General features: G+C 54.8%; 1 protein-coding gene across 2 annotated transcripts; it reads left to right on the top strand.

The window, feature by feature from the left end:
* The first annotated feature begins 1,216 nt into the window (after positions 1–1,216).
* Positions 1,217–13,849, top strand: LOC117971996 (nucleus accumbens-associated protein 1-like). Of its 2 annotated transcripts, none has more exons than XM_059007982.1 (6): positions 1,217–1,367; positions 3,428–4,335; positions 5,645–5,821; positions 6,310–6,415; positions 8,574–8,671; positions 9,498–13,849. In XM_059007982.1, the coding sequence occupies exons 1-6, from the start codon at positions 1,267–1,269 to the stop codon at positions 9,761–9,763; spliced, it is 1,656 nt and encodes a 551-aa protein (XP_058863965.1). In that variant the 5' UTR covers positions 1,217–1,266; the 3' UTR covers positions 9,764–13,849. The 2 variants fall into 2 exon arrangements, with proteins under 2 accessions (XP_058863965.1, XP_058863966.1); XM_059007983.1 differs by having other exon boundaries at positions 1,250–1,367; positions 3,432–4,335.
* The last annotated feature ends 1,004 nt before the right edge of the window (positions 13,850–14,853 follow it).

The raw sequence follows: 14,853 nt of genomic DNA, 5'->3' as shown, positions 1-14,853 counted from the left end.
CAACTGTGCACAACACTGGAATGGACGAGCCCCTCGAACACGCATTTTCTATTACAAAACACATCTGCCCTGTTGATAGTTTCCAGATATTTAATATCATTTTTATTGGGATCGTTTTGACCAGGCTGGGAGTTTATGTGCAGGACCTTCCTGCAATTCAATATTATATGAAACATAAAAAAAGGGCGATTTGAAATGGCAAGTTAAATTAAATATACTCTATATGTTTCTGCTAAAAAAAAAACAACTTCCCAACGCGCCGGTGTGTTTGACAGACCTGCGAGGGTGTTTGAAATCAAAGAGTGGATGTGCTTATATTGTAATGCCAAGGCAACGACCCTCCCTTATGGGCAGTAGTGTGGAGTAGTGGTCAGGGCTCTGGACTCTTGACCGGAGGGTTGTGGGTTCAATCCCAGGTGGGGGACACTGCTGCTGTACCCTTGAGCAAGGTACTTTACCTAGATTGCTCCAGTAAAAACCCAACTGTATAAATGGGGAATTGTATGTAAAAATAATGTGATATCTTGTAACAATTGTAAGTCGCCCTGGATGAGGGCGTCTGCTAAGAAATAAATAATAATAATAATAATAATATCCCTGTTTACATCTGTGCAGGTGTTTGTGATGTCATCGCTGATGATGTCACGATCTGCCACTCCTCGCGTTTTTAAACCTTCAGCCACGCAGGTCTCGAGTCTGTTCATCCGTGGATGGTCCTTCAGTGTTCTGTATTGTGCGTTATCTCGCTTCTTATCTTCTAAAGCCACACCTTTGAGATGGTGCATGTTATGTTTATTTTGTACTGAGCTGTCGTTTTACTCTTTTTATTTATTTATTATTTATTTTAATTTCTTGTTTGAGAGGTGATTCTGTATTCGTGTATATAATGCCCTTACCTGTCTCGCCTACATGTTTTCAAAGCTGCACACTGGGGTCTGCTCCTGCTTTAGAGACAGCCCTGAGATCATACACACAGACACGGGCATATAAACTAGTTTAATTGACAACATACAACCGTCTTTGGGTACAAAAAAAAAGGCACACGCGGTCCTTCCTTTTGTAGAAACACAAAGGCGACTTCTCAATAAAAGTGCCATCTCTGTGTGCGCTGATAAAGGTAACGTCGCTGTCGGCTGCTGATCCCGGTCTGTGTGATCGGTGACTCTGCGCTCCGCACCCACGGAGGGGGGGGGGGGGGGGGGGGGAATGCGTTTGCCCCCCCCCCTCGATGACTCGGCGCTCGGTGGCCCGCCTGGATCACAATGAATGGCTGCCTGTGGCTGTAGCGAGAGACTGAGAAGAGGGAGAGAGAGAGAGAAGCGCGACTCCTCCATTGAAACACTTTCTCATCGCTTACGGCAAAGGGGGTGAGTGTTTGTCCTGCCGGTGCGCCGCTTTCTATCGGGGCGGGGGGGGCTGCAGAGTCCGGGGGGCTCGGCGTGGGGGGGGGGGGGGGGGTTCTAGAACGGAACCGCGGCTGGACCGAAGCGAGCCGGGGGGGGGGGGGGGTTCCTTCAGGGCTTATTGTATTTGGGAAGGTGTGTGATGATGGTGGCGGCGGGGGGATGGGCTCTCGCAGGAACGGCACCAGCAAAACTTTACCCACTTCAAACTGGCTGCAGACTGGAGTCGATGGACAAGGCCGGCGACCGTGCAGCCTCCCGATCAACTTTTAAAAACCGTGAACTTAAATAAATAAACAACTAGACACGGTTAACGCAAAGCTGGACGGGGAGGCGTTTTTGGGGATTTGGAAGCTGCCGGTGATGTTTTTGTTTATAATAAACCGCGACCGACAAGTGGTTTAAAAGCTGCCCTGTCTGTTGTGCCTTTCCTCCCGTCTGGCTGAGATGCGACCCCGTTTTTAATACTGCTGGTCAGCGCGGCTTGACCTGTTGCTGCGGTCCGGTATGCGGAGGGATGCACAAGTACACCGAAACCCGCCCCTTGCAGTATCATAATAATAATAACAACAACAATAATAATAATAATGTATCTCAAAATAACGGAATTTGCGGTAACACCGATAAGCCGTCAAGACAAGCTAGTGTTATTATTTATTCCCCAATTATCTAGCGTTTTCCTCCGGTGTTTATTTAATAATAATAATAATAATAATAATAATAATAATAAAGTCAGTTGGTTTCTGAGCAGACCGCATCCTGCCTCCCTAGGCCCGAGGATGCTGCACACGGAACTCAAGACCCGGCCGAGTCCGAGTCAAGCCGGCAGAAATATCCGGGCAGCGAGGCCCGTTTTTATACTTTTTAAAGATTGTATTTCTGGAGTCGTACGGCTCCGAGCCTGGCTGGCGAGCCTCCTCCCCCCGTGGCAGTCGTGATTTGTCAACAGCCGCCCCGTCTCGGCCCCAGTGCCAGCTGGCTAGCCTGGCGGGCACGGAGTGCCGTAGCGGCGGCGTGGTGCAGCGAGGCGAGTCCGTCTGTCTGGCGGTGGGGTGTGTGGCTGCTTCACAAAAGGACAACACTTATCCAGTCCAGGCTTAATTTACTGTGCTTATTTGTAAACATTTTATCCGTTCTTAAACGCTAAGTATAAGCCCACGTAACAGTTCTGCTGTTGGTTAAAAAAAACAAAACAAAACATTCTTCTTACGTATTAAAATATTTATTATTATAAAATAATTATAATAAACGTTAATGTAGCGAAAGTAAACTGTGTAAGAGTAATAGAAACACCACAAACTCAGTGAGGAAACTGTGACAATACAGTAACCAACTTCCTGTCGATAACGCTTTGATACTAAGAATTTTATAATTAAAAAAAAAAAAAAAAAATTAAATAAAATGCGCCAGTACTTTGTTGGCGCCCTGTGAGAGAGCTGCTTGGCTGGTCTGTGTAGAAGTAATGGTTACCCTGCATGAATGTACAGCAGGGGTGGCATTAAGACTCCTATTGCATAGCAGCTAACCTCATGCCAGGTTTTACTATGAGCTTGACCAGCCCCAGTGTGTCTAGGGAACACGCTCAGGTGTGTCTGATTAAACTCCTAGCAAAACCAGAAATGGATCAAACAGCTATGCAGTGGGAGTCCTTATTTCTATCCCTGGCCGAACTACACACCTGAGCTTGTTACCTGTACACACTGTGGCTAATCAAGCTGGTTTTAAAACCTGAGTTGTATGTGTTTGGCGTCGTCTGTGCTGTGAAAGATCCTTATCTAGAGTACAGGTCTTGTTCATTTTCTCGCATTGCTGCAGAGTTTCACGCATCGCATCGCTTCTGGGGTGCAGCAGCGTCACGCTGGATACAAGTAAAAAAATTTAAAAAATCCTGCTTCTTAAATTACAGCCGGGCTTGTGAATGACCTTCACAATCCTACACCTCTGCAAAAAAAATCCTAAACCCTAAAACTGCAGGATACCTGCTCCCTGCTCTCAGTACTGACTCCCCTCCTCCTCTCTCCCAGACAGCGTGGTGCCAGTGGAAGCACCATGTCTCAGACGCTGCAGATGGAGATTCCTAACTTCGGCAACAACATCCTGGAGTGCCTGAACGAGCAGCGGCTGCAGGGGCTGTACTGCGACGTGTCCGTGGTGGTCAAGGGCCACGCCTTCAAGGCCCACCGCGCCGTGCTGGCGGCCAGCAGCTCCTACTTCAGAGACCTCTTCAACAGCGGCAGCAAGAGCAGCGTGGTGGAGCTGCCGTCGGCCGTGCAGCCCCAGAGCTTCCAGCAGATCCTGTCCTTCTGCTACACGGGGCGGCTCAGCATGAACGTGGGGGAGCAGTTCCTGCTCATGTACACCGCGGGCTTCCTGCAGATCCAGCAGATCATGGAGAAGGGCACCGAGTTCTTCCTCAAGGTCAGCTCTCCCAGCTGCGACTCCCAGGGGCTCCACGCCGAGGAGACCGGCCCTTCCTCGGAGCCCCAGAGCCCCGTCGCCCAGACCGGCCGCCCCCCGTCCTGCCACACCCCGCTCGCCCTGGCCTCCCGCGTCAAGACGGAGCAGCAGGACGGCTCCTCCGACTCAGTGGTGTGCGCCCCCGTCGCCAAGCGCCTCTGGGAGGGGGGCAGCCGGGACTCGGGGGCTTCCGGGGGGGGCACGAGGAAGGCGGCTCGCTTCTCTCAGGAAGCCGGCCGGGCGGGAGTCGGATCGGGAGGGGGGCAGAACAACAGCAACAACGGCGGCAACAGCCATGGCAGCGCGTCCGAGAGGACCAGCCCCGGCACATCCAGTGCCTACACCAGCGACTCGCCAAACTCCTACCATGACGAGGACGAGGAGGAGGAGCCTGGAGAGGAGAGCACCGAGGAGCAGTACAGGCAGATCTGCAACATGTACACCATGTACAGCATGCTGAATGTGGGGCCCGCAGGTGAGAGGGGAGGGGAGGGGAGGGGAGCAGTACAGGCAGATCTGCAACATGTACACCATGTACAGCATGCTGAATGTGGGGCCCGCAGGTGAGAGGGGAGGGGAGGGGAGGGGAGCAGTACAGGCAGATCTGCAACATGTACACCATGTACAGCATGCTGAATGTGGGGCCCGCAGGTGAGAGGGGAGGGGAGGGGAGGGGAGGGGAGCAGTACAGGCAGATCTGCAACATGTACACCATGTACAGCATGCTGAATGTGGGGCCTGCAGGTGAGAGGGGAGGGGAGGGGAGGGGAGCAGTACAGGCAGATCTGCAACATGTACACCATGTACAGCATGCTGAATGTGGGGCCCGCAGGTGAGAGGGGAGGGGAGGGGAGGGGAGGGGAGCAGTACAGGTAGATCTGCAACATGTACACCATGTACAGCATGCTGAATGTGGGGCCTGCTGGTGAGAGGGGAGGGGAGGGGAGGGGAGCAGTACAGGCAGATCTGCAACATGTACACCATGTACAGCATGCTGAATGTGGGGCCTGCTGGTGAGAGGGGAGGGGAGGGGAGGGGAGCAGTACAGGCAGATCTGCAACATGTACACCATGTACAGCATGCTGAATGTGGGGCCTGCTGGTGAGAGGGGAGGGGAGGGGAGGGGAGCAGTACAGGCAGATCTGCAACATGTACACCATGTACAGCATGCTGAATGTGGGGCCTGCTGGTGAGAGGGGAGGGGAGGGGAGGGGAGCAGTACAGGCAGATCTGCAACATGTACACCATGTACAGCATGCTGAATGTGGGGCCTGCTGGTGAGAGGGGAGGGGAGGGGAGGGGAGGGGAGCAGTACAGGCAGATCTGCAACATGTACACCATGTACAGCATGCTGAATGTGGGGCCTGCTGGTGAGAGGGGAGGGGAGGGGAGGGGAGCAGTACAGGCAGATCTGCAACATGTACACCATGTACAGCATGCTGAATGTGGGGCCCGCAGGTGAGAGGGGAGGGGAGCAGTACAGGCAGATCTGCAACATGTACACCATGTACAGCATGCTGAATGTGGGGCCCGCAGGTGAGAGGGGAGGGGAGGGGAGGGGAGCAGTACAGGCAGATCTGCAACAGAGAGGGGGGAAAGAGAGGAGAGGGAGAGGGAGAGGAGAGTTATTGCCTCATATGAGGCTGTCATGCATTTGTGTCTTCCATAAGTTCCCAGATAGATAGATAGATCTATAGAAAGACTAGGAGAGTTTTTGTCGCCGGGCATGAAAGGGTTAACCTGTTGTCTCTCTCTCTCTCTCTCTCTCTCTCCGTGGTGTGCAGCGGGCGAGCGGGTGGACGCCCTGCCTGATCACATGACCTCGGACACTCGGAGCAGGATGCGGGTTCGACAGGACCTGGCCTCGCTGCCCGCCGAGCTCATCACGCAGATCGGGAACCGCTGTCACCCCAAACTGTACGAGGAGGGGGACCCCGCGGAGAAGCTGGAGCTCGTCACCGGTAATTCCAGTCAGTCACGCTCGCGCTGTGTGCTGAAATTACAATTCGATTTGCATCCCCTCTAGAAGGAGCTCCTGGTGCTTCATGCAGTCGAGTGAACGCTGCTCAGACCATGTCCCGTTAACATATTGAATCACACACAACCGCCTGGTAGTTTCGCAGATGCTTTTGACATTTTGGAAATCTAACATGAAATACTGCTGTAGTGCTGCGATGGCTTCCGGTAGTCTGCTGCGATATCGTTTTGTCGTTTTCTTTGATTACATGAAGTTCAGTAAGAGATCGCGGTTACGTTCCTGTAGTGTGTGTGTGTGTGCGTGTGTGTGCGTGCGTGTGCGTGTGTGTGTGTGTGTGTGTGTGTGTGTGTGTGTGATGTCCTGGGATTGTCTGTGATGTGAAATGTTTGGCTGCACGTGTAGATTGTGGATAGAGTGTCTTCTGGTGATTCGGACCGCCCTGGCGCTGTTAACTCTTTGTGTCCCGCGCAGGTACCAGCGTGTTCATCACCCGCGCTCAGCTGATGAACTGCCACGTGAGTGCAGGGACACGACACAAAGTGCTGCTGAGGAGACTGCTGGCCTCCTTCTTCGACAGGTGAGACGCCACACTGATCCTGCAGACTGCACAGAGACCCAGAGAGCGGTCCTGCAGACTGCACAGAGACCCAGAGCGCGGTCCTGCAGACTGCACAGAGACCCAGAGCGCGGTCCTGCAGACTGCACAGAGACCCAGAGCGCGGTCCTGCAGACTGCACAGAGACCCAGAGCGCGGTCCTGCAGACTGCACAGAGACCCAGAGCGCGGTCCTGCAGACTGCACAGAGACCCAGAGCGCGGTCCTGCAGACTGCACAGAGACCCAGAGCGCGGTCCTGCAGACTGCACAGAGACCCAGAGCGCGGTCCTGCAGACTGCACAGAGACCCAGAGCGCGGTCCTGCAGACTGCACAGAGACCCAGAGCGCGGTCCTGCAGACTGCACAGAGACCCAGAGCGCGGTCCTGCAGACTGCACAGAGACCCAGAGCGCGGTCCTGCAGACTGCACAGAGACCCAGAGTGCGGTCCTGCAGACTGCACCTCAACACACACACACACACACACACACAGACCCAGAGACAGGTCCTATAGACTGCACAGCAACACAGAGACAGGTCTGCTTCGGTCCGGTCCTGTGTGTTGGGTGTGCTCTGCTCCGGTCCTGTGTGTTGGGTGTGCTCTGCTCCGGTCCTGTGGGTTGGGTGTGCTCTGCTCCGGTCCTGTGGGTTGGGTGTGCTCTGCTCCGGTCCTGTGGGTTGGGTGTGCTCTGCTCCGGTCCTGTGGGTTGGGTGTGCTCTGCTCCGGTCCTGTGGGTTGGGTGTGCTCTGCTCCGGTCCTGTGGGTTGGGTGTGCTCTGCTCCGGTCCTGTGGGTTGGGTGTGCTCTGCTCCGGTCCTGTGGGTTGGGTGTGCTCTGCTCCGGTCCTGTGGGTTGGGTGTGCTCTGCTCCGGTCCTGTGGGTTGGGTGTGCTCTGCTCCGGTCCTGTGGGTTGGGTGTGCTCTGCTCCGGTCCTGTGGGTTGGGTGTGCTCTGCTCCGGTCCTGTGGGTTGGTGGTGTGCCATGCTCCGGTCCTGTGGGTTGGGTGTGCTCTGCTCCGGTCCTGTGGGTTGGGTGTGCTCTGCTCCGGTCCTGTGGGTTGGGTGTGCTCTGCTCCGGTCCTGTGGGTTGGGTGTGCTCTGCTCCGGTCCTGTGGGTTGGGTGTGCTCTGCTCCGGTCCTGTGGGTTGGGTGTGCTCTGCTCCGTCCGGTCCTGTGGGTTGGGTGTGCTCTGCTCCGTCCGGTCCTGTGGGTTGGGTGTGCTCTGCTCCGGTCCTGTGGGTTGGGTGTGCTCTGCTCCGGTCCTGTGGGTTGGGTGTGCTCTCCTCCGGTCCTGTGTGTTGGGTGTGCTCTCCTCCGGTCCTGTGGGTTGGGTGTGCTCTGCTCCGGTCCTGTGGGTTGGGTGTGCTCTGCTCCCCTCTGCTCCGGTCCTGTGGGTTGGGTGTGTGCTCTGCTCCGGTCCTGTGGGTTGGGTGTGTGCTCTGCTCCGGTCCTGTGGGTTGGGTGTGTGCTCTGCTCCGGTCCTGTGGGTTGGGTGTGCTCTGCTCCGGTCCTGTGGGTTGGGTGTGCTCTGCTCCGGTCCTGTGGGTTGGGTGTGCTCTCCTCCGGTCCTGTGGGTTGGGTGTGCTCTCCTCCGGTCCTGTGGGTTGGGTGTGCTCGGCTCCGGTCCTGTGGGTTGGGTGTGCTCTGCTCCCCTCTGCTCCGGTCCTGTGGGTTGGGTGTGCTCTGCTCCGGTCCTGTGGGTTGGGTGTGCTCTGCTCCGGTCCTGTGGGTTGGGTGTGCTCTGCTCCGGTCCTGTGGGTTGGGTGTGCTCTGCTCCGGTCCTGTGGGTTGGGTGTGCTCGGCTCCGGTCCTGTGGGTTGGGTGTGCTCTGCTCCGGTCCTGTGGGTTGGGTGTGCTCGGCTCCGGTCCTGTGGGTTGGGTGTGCTCGGCTCCGGTCCTGTGGGTTGGGTGTGCTCTGCTCCGGTCCTGTGGGTTGGGTGTGCTCTGCTCCGGTCCTGTGGGTTGGGTGTGCTCTGCTCCGGTCCTGTGGGTTGGGTGTGCTCTGCTCCGGTCCTGTGGGTTGGGTGTGCTCTGCTCCGGTCCTGTGGGTTGGGTGTGCTCTGCTCCGGTCCTGTGGGTTGGGTGTGCTCTGCTCTCCTCTGCTCCGGTCCTGTCTGAATCCCGTGTTTATTTCTCCCTCAGGAACACTCTGGCAAACAGCTGTGGCACAGGAATCCGCTCCTCCACCAACGACCCGAGCAGGAAGCCGCTGGACAGCCGCGTGCTGCACGCCGTCAAGTGTGAGTCACGCTCCAGAGAGCCTCCCTCCCGCGGGGAGAGGAATCGCACTCCCACTGCACAGCAGTGTCACCCGTTCCAGGTTTCACTAGCAGCCCCAGCGCGTGTGTGCGTGTGCGTGTGTGTCTGATTAAACTCACAGTGAAACCAGGAATGGGTCAGACTGCTGTGCTGTACTAGAGAACTTTTTAAAAAAATTTTCAAACAAAATGGGGGAGGTCACCGAAAGTGGTTTAAAAAAACAAGAATAACGACGGAATGACAAATCAATGTGTAATTGAACTGCGCTCGATCAATTACAATTATGCAGGTGTGCCAACATTCAACTACAATTACAATTACAGTGACATTGAAATTAGTCTCACGCTCTCACTCTCTCTCCCTCACCCCTCTCCCTCTCCTCTCTCTCCCTCTCCCTCTCTCCCCCTCCCTCTGTCCCTCTCCCTCTTTCCCCCTCTCTCCTCTCTCCCCCTCTCTCCTCCCCCTCTCTCCTCACCCCCTCCCTCTCTCTCTCTCTCTCTCTCTCTCTCTCTCTCCTCACCCCCTCTCTCTCTCCTCACCCCCTCCCTCTCTCTCCCTCTCCTCTCTCACCCCCCTCTCTCTCACCCCCCTCTCTCTCTCTTTCTCTCCCTCCCCCTCCTCACCCCCTCTCTCTCTCTCTCTCTCTCCCCCTCTCCTCTCCCTCTCTCTCTCTCTCTCCCTCTCCTCTCTCACCCCCCTCTCTCACCCTCTCTCTCTCTCTTTCTCTCCCTCCCCCTCTCTCTCTCTCTCTCTCTCTCTCTCTCTCCCCCCCTCTCCTCTCCCCCTCTCTCTCTCTCTCTCTCTCAGTTTACTGTCAGAACTTCGCTCCGAGCTTCAAGGAGAGCGAGATGAACGCGATCGCGGCCGACATGTGCACCAACGCGCGGCGCGTCGTCCGCAAGAGCTGGATCCCCAAACTCAAGCTGCTGATGGCCGAGGGGGAGCAGTACCCCACCTTCCTGCCCGACACCGCCAAGATGGAGGCCGAGGTGCTGGCGCAGGCTGAGCACGGGTTCGAAAGCAGCAGCAGCCACGACGCGGACGCAGCCTCGGCTGGGGAGGGGCTCCAGTGAGAGGGGGGAGGGAGGGAGGGAGCAGCGCTTACTTTATTAAGTGATGATGATAACACCCTGCCCCCCCCGCCCCCCAGCACACACACACACACACGTGCGTGCGGGCGTGAGTCACCTTCATTTCAGCTTCCTCCTCAAACCAACAGTCTGGACCCCCCAGCACACACACACACTGCCCCCTAGTGCACTGGAGGCTCAGCTGAGCCCAGCAGCAGGTGTGTGTGTGTGTGTGTGTGAGGGGTTGGTTATAGAGATGAATCTGCCCTTTTCAATGCAGCCCCCTCCCCCCCTTCAGTGTTCTTCCTGAACCGAAGGGGACCCCAGCCTGACCCCCACGCGCCCGGGGGACGCTGCACCGCGCTGTGAGAAACACTTTTTTGATTTTTGAATGTAGTGGTTGTTAGGACTGGGTTATAGACCCAGCCTGATAGTCGTGTTGAAAGGCCAACACTATTTTAATAGCAGAGCTGCCTGGCTCAACCCATTCCTCTCCCTGTGGTCCTGGAAGCACACCTGGGGCAGTTACAGTAAGGCTTCAATTACAGTAAGGCTTCAATTACAATTACGCTATAGTAATTCCAATTGCACTAAAACGTCACAAGCAGCTGCCCACTGTGTGTGTTCTGTACAAGATTATCGATGGAGCGACAGGTCAATGCAGAACTGAACTGCGCTCGATCAGTGACCTGGTGCAATTAGAATCTCGCAGGTGTGCCGAGCTCGACTGCAGTGAATTCTGAATTGCACCCAGGTGTGCTGTCCGTCTGTCTGTGTGTCTGTGTGTCCCGCTGTCTGCCTGTCTGTCTGTCTGTCTGCATTGGCAGGGCTGGATTGATCTCTGTGTTGAGGAGTTGGTTCCTCAGACTGAACTCAAGCTGACACAGTTTTTAGTATTTTAGATTTTGTTGTTGGTTTTTTTTTTTTTGGTTTTTATGTTCGATTTTTCTTTTAAACTGTCTGTGTGAAGAAAGGTGCGGAAGAAGATTGAAAAACTAACATTTTTTTAAATACTATTATAGAGAGATTGTTTTAAAAAAAAAAAAAAATAATAATTTCAAGGTGGAGTTTGATGTGAAGGCGAATTCCCATTATAGTTCCCCCTCCCACGCACACACAGAGAGATTTGGAAAGTCTTTTAAGAGTTTTAACAGGCAGGTCCCTCCCCTCTGGGATGGGAATGAGACTCCCGCTGCACAGCAGTGTGATCCGTTCCTGGTTTCACTGCGAGCCCAGTCAGACACACCTGAGCTCGTTACCTGTACACGCTGTGGCGGATCAAGCTGGCAGTAAATCCAGGACTGGGGTGACGCTGCTGTGCAATAGGAGTCTTATTCCCGTCCCTGACGCGGGTCAAACAGCTTCTCTTCCAATCCGACCCCAAAGAAACTCAAATCCAAACCCCGGACCGCGCAGCCGGGCTCAGCAGATAAAGAGGAGTCTCTCCGCAGCGATGAGATCACTGTGCTCAAAGTGCTGAGGCTGGGGGTGACTGGCGGGTTTAAGAAGCCAGCGAGCCGGCCAGCGCCTGATTGAAATGGGGTTCCATTTCCAGGAGGGGAGACGGCCTGTCTCTGGATTGTCCGGGGGTCGTGCGTTCGAGGGGCGTCTTCAGAGCGCTTTTTAAATTCCGGGCTTTCCATGGGGAGTGTGTGTTTTTATTCGCATTCGTTTTAGAATCCTGTATTTTTTTTTTTTAGAGAAAGGGAACATGCTTGCTGTTTGCTTGAGAATACTGAGGCGCTTGTCCTTCGGGACGCTCCATATAATGAACGGGCTGTAGTGAATCCCCCACGTCGAATCTCGCACCCCCCTCGAGGAGGGACGCGCTGCTCTCAAAGTCTTTCTGCGCGCTTTGCTGCTCTGTCGCATTCGTTTATTTGATTAGGTTTAGGTTTCCTGAGTAGAGTTTTGATTCGGGGTTCCCTATGTGCGCTCCCCTCTCCCCTTTGTATCTGTCTGGAGACGGGGCTCCCTGTGCGTGACGGGACAGGGGGGGCTCCCTGTGTGTGACGGGATGAGGGGGCTCCCCTCTCCCCTGTGTGTGACGGGACGGGGGGGCTCCCTGTGCGTGACGGGACGGGGGGGCTCCCCTCTCCCCTGTGTGTGACGGGACGGGGGGGCTCCCTGTGTGTGACGGGACAGGGAGGCTCCCTGTGTGTGACGGGACGGGGCGGGACGGGCTGCCTGTGTTCTGTCTGGCAGAGATTAGCTAGCATAGCTAAGCTGTGTCCTTGACTTAATAAATGTAGCGGTTTCTTTAATACTGAGAGGCCTGCGTTTAGTAATATAGGTAAAAATGCAATTTCTGTGACTGGCGATCCCTCCCACACGTAACGCTTCAGAATGAGGGGGGGCGGTCGCGATGGCTGTGCCAGAACTCCCTACTGGAACTCGGAGTCGCTTTTAACAAGGATTTCAATCGGCAGCCTTTCAATAAATCCATTCGCTACCACGCCAGCCTCAAAACAAGCAGCGTGTCCTTCCCTCACCTTTACGATTTGGGTGTGTGTTTATTTTTTTTAAGAACGGCAGTAAGAATGTCGCCGCCCTGGAGGAGAGGAAGATTTTCTCCCAATCGGCTTTTAAAACCCTCAAGTTAATCGCAAATTGATTTATTGAATACCTGCATTTTTTTTTTTTTTTTTTCTAAATACTTCTTCAAGGCAATCCCTCCAGTCCCTGTCCGAGACGGCGTGGTGATTGTTGGTATGTTGAGCACCTTTTCTGAATGGCTTTCCTGTTCAGGCTCTGCGCTTCAGGAGTTGGATTCAGTTGCAGTGGAAGCAGAGCTGTTTTTGTAGGAGGCGTTCCTGATGTAAATAGTGGCCAGACTGTTTCACAGATCTCCGTGTTGGGAAGATACCTGTGGTTTGGTTGTAGGAGTTTTTCTTTGTTTGTTTGGTTTTTTCAACATGTAAATATTTAAGTCGCTCTGAAAGTGAGACCCCACAAACACGAGGGGTTCAGAGACACTGCGTACCCCAGAGAAAGAGAAAGAGAAAGTGCTGGAGCGAGAGGCAGGCTGTGTGTGTCTCAGGGGGCTCCTCTGAAAGTGCTGGAGCGAGAGGCAGGCTGTGTGTGTCTCAGGGGGCTCCTCTGAAAGTGCTAGAGCGAGAGGCAGGCTGTGTGTGTCTCGGGGGCTCCTCTGAAAGTGCTGGAGTGAGAGGCAGGCTGTGTGTGTCTCGGGGGCTCCTCTGAAAGTGCTGGAGCGAGAGGCAGGCTGTGTGTGTCTCGGGGGCTCCTCTGAAAGTGCTGGAGCGAGAGGCAGGCTGTGTGTGTCTCGAGGGCTCCTCTGAAAGTGCTAGAGCGAGAGGCAGGCTGTGTCTCAGGGGGCTCCTCTGAAAGTGCTGGATTAAGAGGCAGGCTGTGTGTGTCTCGGGGGCTCCTCTGAAAGTGCTGGAGCGAGAGGCAGGCTGTGTGTGTCTCGGGGGCTCCTCTGAAAGTGCTGGAGCGAGAGGCAGGCTGTGTGTGTCTCAGGGGGGCTCCTCTGAAAGTGCTGGATTGAGAGGCAGGCTGTGTGTGTCTCGGGGGCTCCTCTGAAAGTGCTGGATTGAGAGGCAGGCTGTGTGTTTAGTTGCCTTACTTGTAAATCAATGTCCACTAGACGTGTGACTCCTTTGTATCTGCGCTCTCTCTCTCTCTCTCTTTCTCTCTCTCTCTCTCTCTCTCTCTCTCTCTCTCTCTCTCTCTCTCTCTCTCTCTCATATATATATACATACTCTATATACTCTCTATATTAGTCTGTAAACGCTGTGATCCTCAGAACACACAGACCGTGATGTTGCCTCCAGTCTGCTCCAGTGGTGCTTGTGAGCGATCGCTGTGATTCACACACAGGGGGCGCTCTGAGCGCATGTAGTTAATGTGACTGTTTTTTGTACAGAAGTTCTGTAGCGTTAGGAGTTTACAATACCGTTACTACTACTACTAACAATACCTAGAATACAAGAGAGTAGGTCAGTACTTCCCAAGTCTTTGTAAATTGAATTGTTAGATAATAGATGGAAAAGAAGAGTTCTGATATTTTTGCATCGGTGTGTTTTTTTGGATGTTTAACTGCTGTTGGTGGCCTTTGGGATGGAGGGAGGGAGGGGCTGAGTGGGGTGCAGTGAGTGGAGGGAGGGAGGGGGCTCGGTTTGGGGTGCAGCAGTGGAGGGAGGGAGGGGGCTAGGTTTGGGGTGCAGCTCCGTGTGTGCAGAGGGAGGGCTGAGCTGCACAGTCAGTTATAGACTATAGGGTGCACCTTGACTTCAGCCTCTCGTTACCCTTGTTGCTGTTGTGTTTTCTTTGTGTTCATGTTTGTTGTGTGTCGAGGAGGTGGCTGCTCCTCCTCCTCCTCACACTCGGAGACGCACCTTCGAGTTTCGGCCGCGGTGCTGCTGCGGCTCCCAGAGCGATTGTGATTGTTTATTACACCCCTCCTCCCCGGGCAGGCTCTGGTGGAAGGAGGGGGTTTGGGATTGTTACCCCCGTCCCGTCCCGTCCCGTGTGTAATACAGTGCTTTCCTCCTCCTGTGGCTTCATCACCATGATCAGATCGGGGGAGTTTTATTCACTTTTTTATTTTTTATTTTTATATATCGTTTTGGGGAGGGGGAGGCTTCCCTGGTTTGTAAAGAAGATGGGGCAGTGCTGCACCGGTCTGGACCCCCTCCCTCCTCCTCCCCTCCCCTCCCCTCCTCCTCCCCTCCCCTCCCTTGGCAATGCGCTCTGTGATATGCTGTATGTTCCTGTGCTGAAATTCGGTGTATTTTGCAGCCGGCACCTGTAGACTTTTTATCCAGATTCTTACTCCTATTCACTGACTTGCAGTCCGAGCGTTACCAGAAACAAAGAGGCGGGGGGGGGGGGGGGGGGCAGAGGTATAATAACACAGCTGTAACACCCCCCCCCCCCCCCCCCCCCCACCACCCCACCCCACCCCAGCCCCACCCCACCCCACCCCAGCCTCTGCTCCTTCTCTCTCTCTGCTGAGGTCTGGGTTACTGACCCCCCCCCCCCCCCCCCATTCCCAGTTCCAGACCCCCCCCATTCCCAGTATCACAGACCCCCCCCATTCCAGTACCAGACCCCCCATTCCCAGTACCACA

Source organism: Acipenser ruthenus, chromosome 36 (assembly GCF_902713425.1).
Source record: "Acipenser ruthenus chromosome 36, fAciRut3.2 maternal haplotype, whole genome shotgun sequence".
In the NCBI taxonomy this organism is placed as follows: Eukaryota; Metazoa; Chordata; class Actinopteri; order Acipenseriformes; family Acipenseridae; genus Acipenser; species Acipenser ruthenus.
Note: the sequence above shows the minus strand (reverse complement) of the source record. Positions and strands in the feature narration are given on the sequence as shown.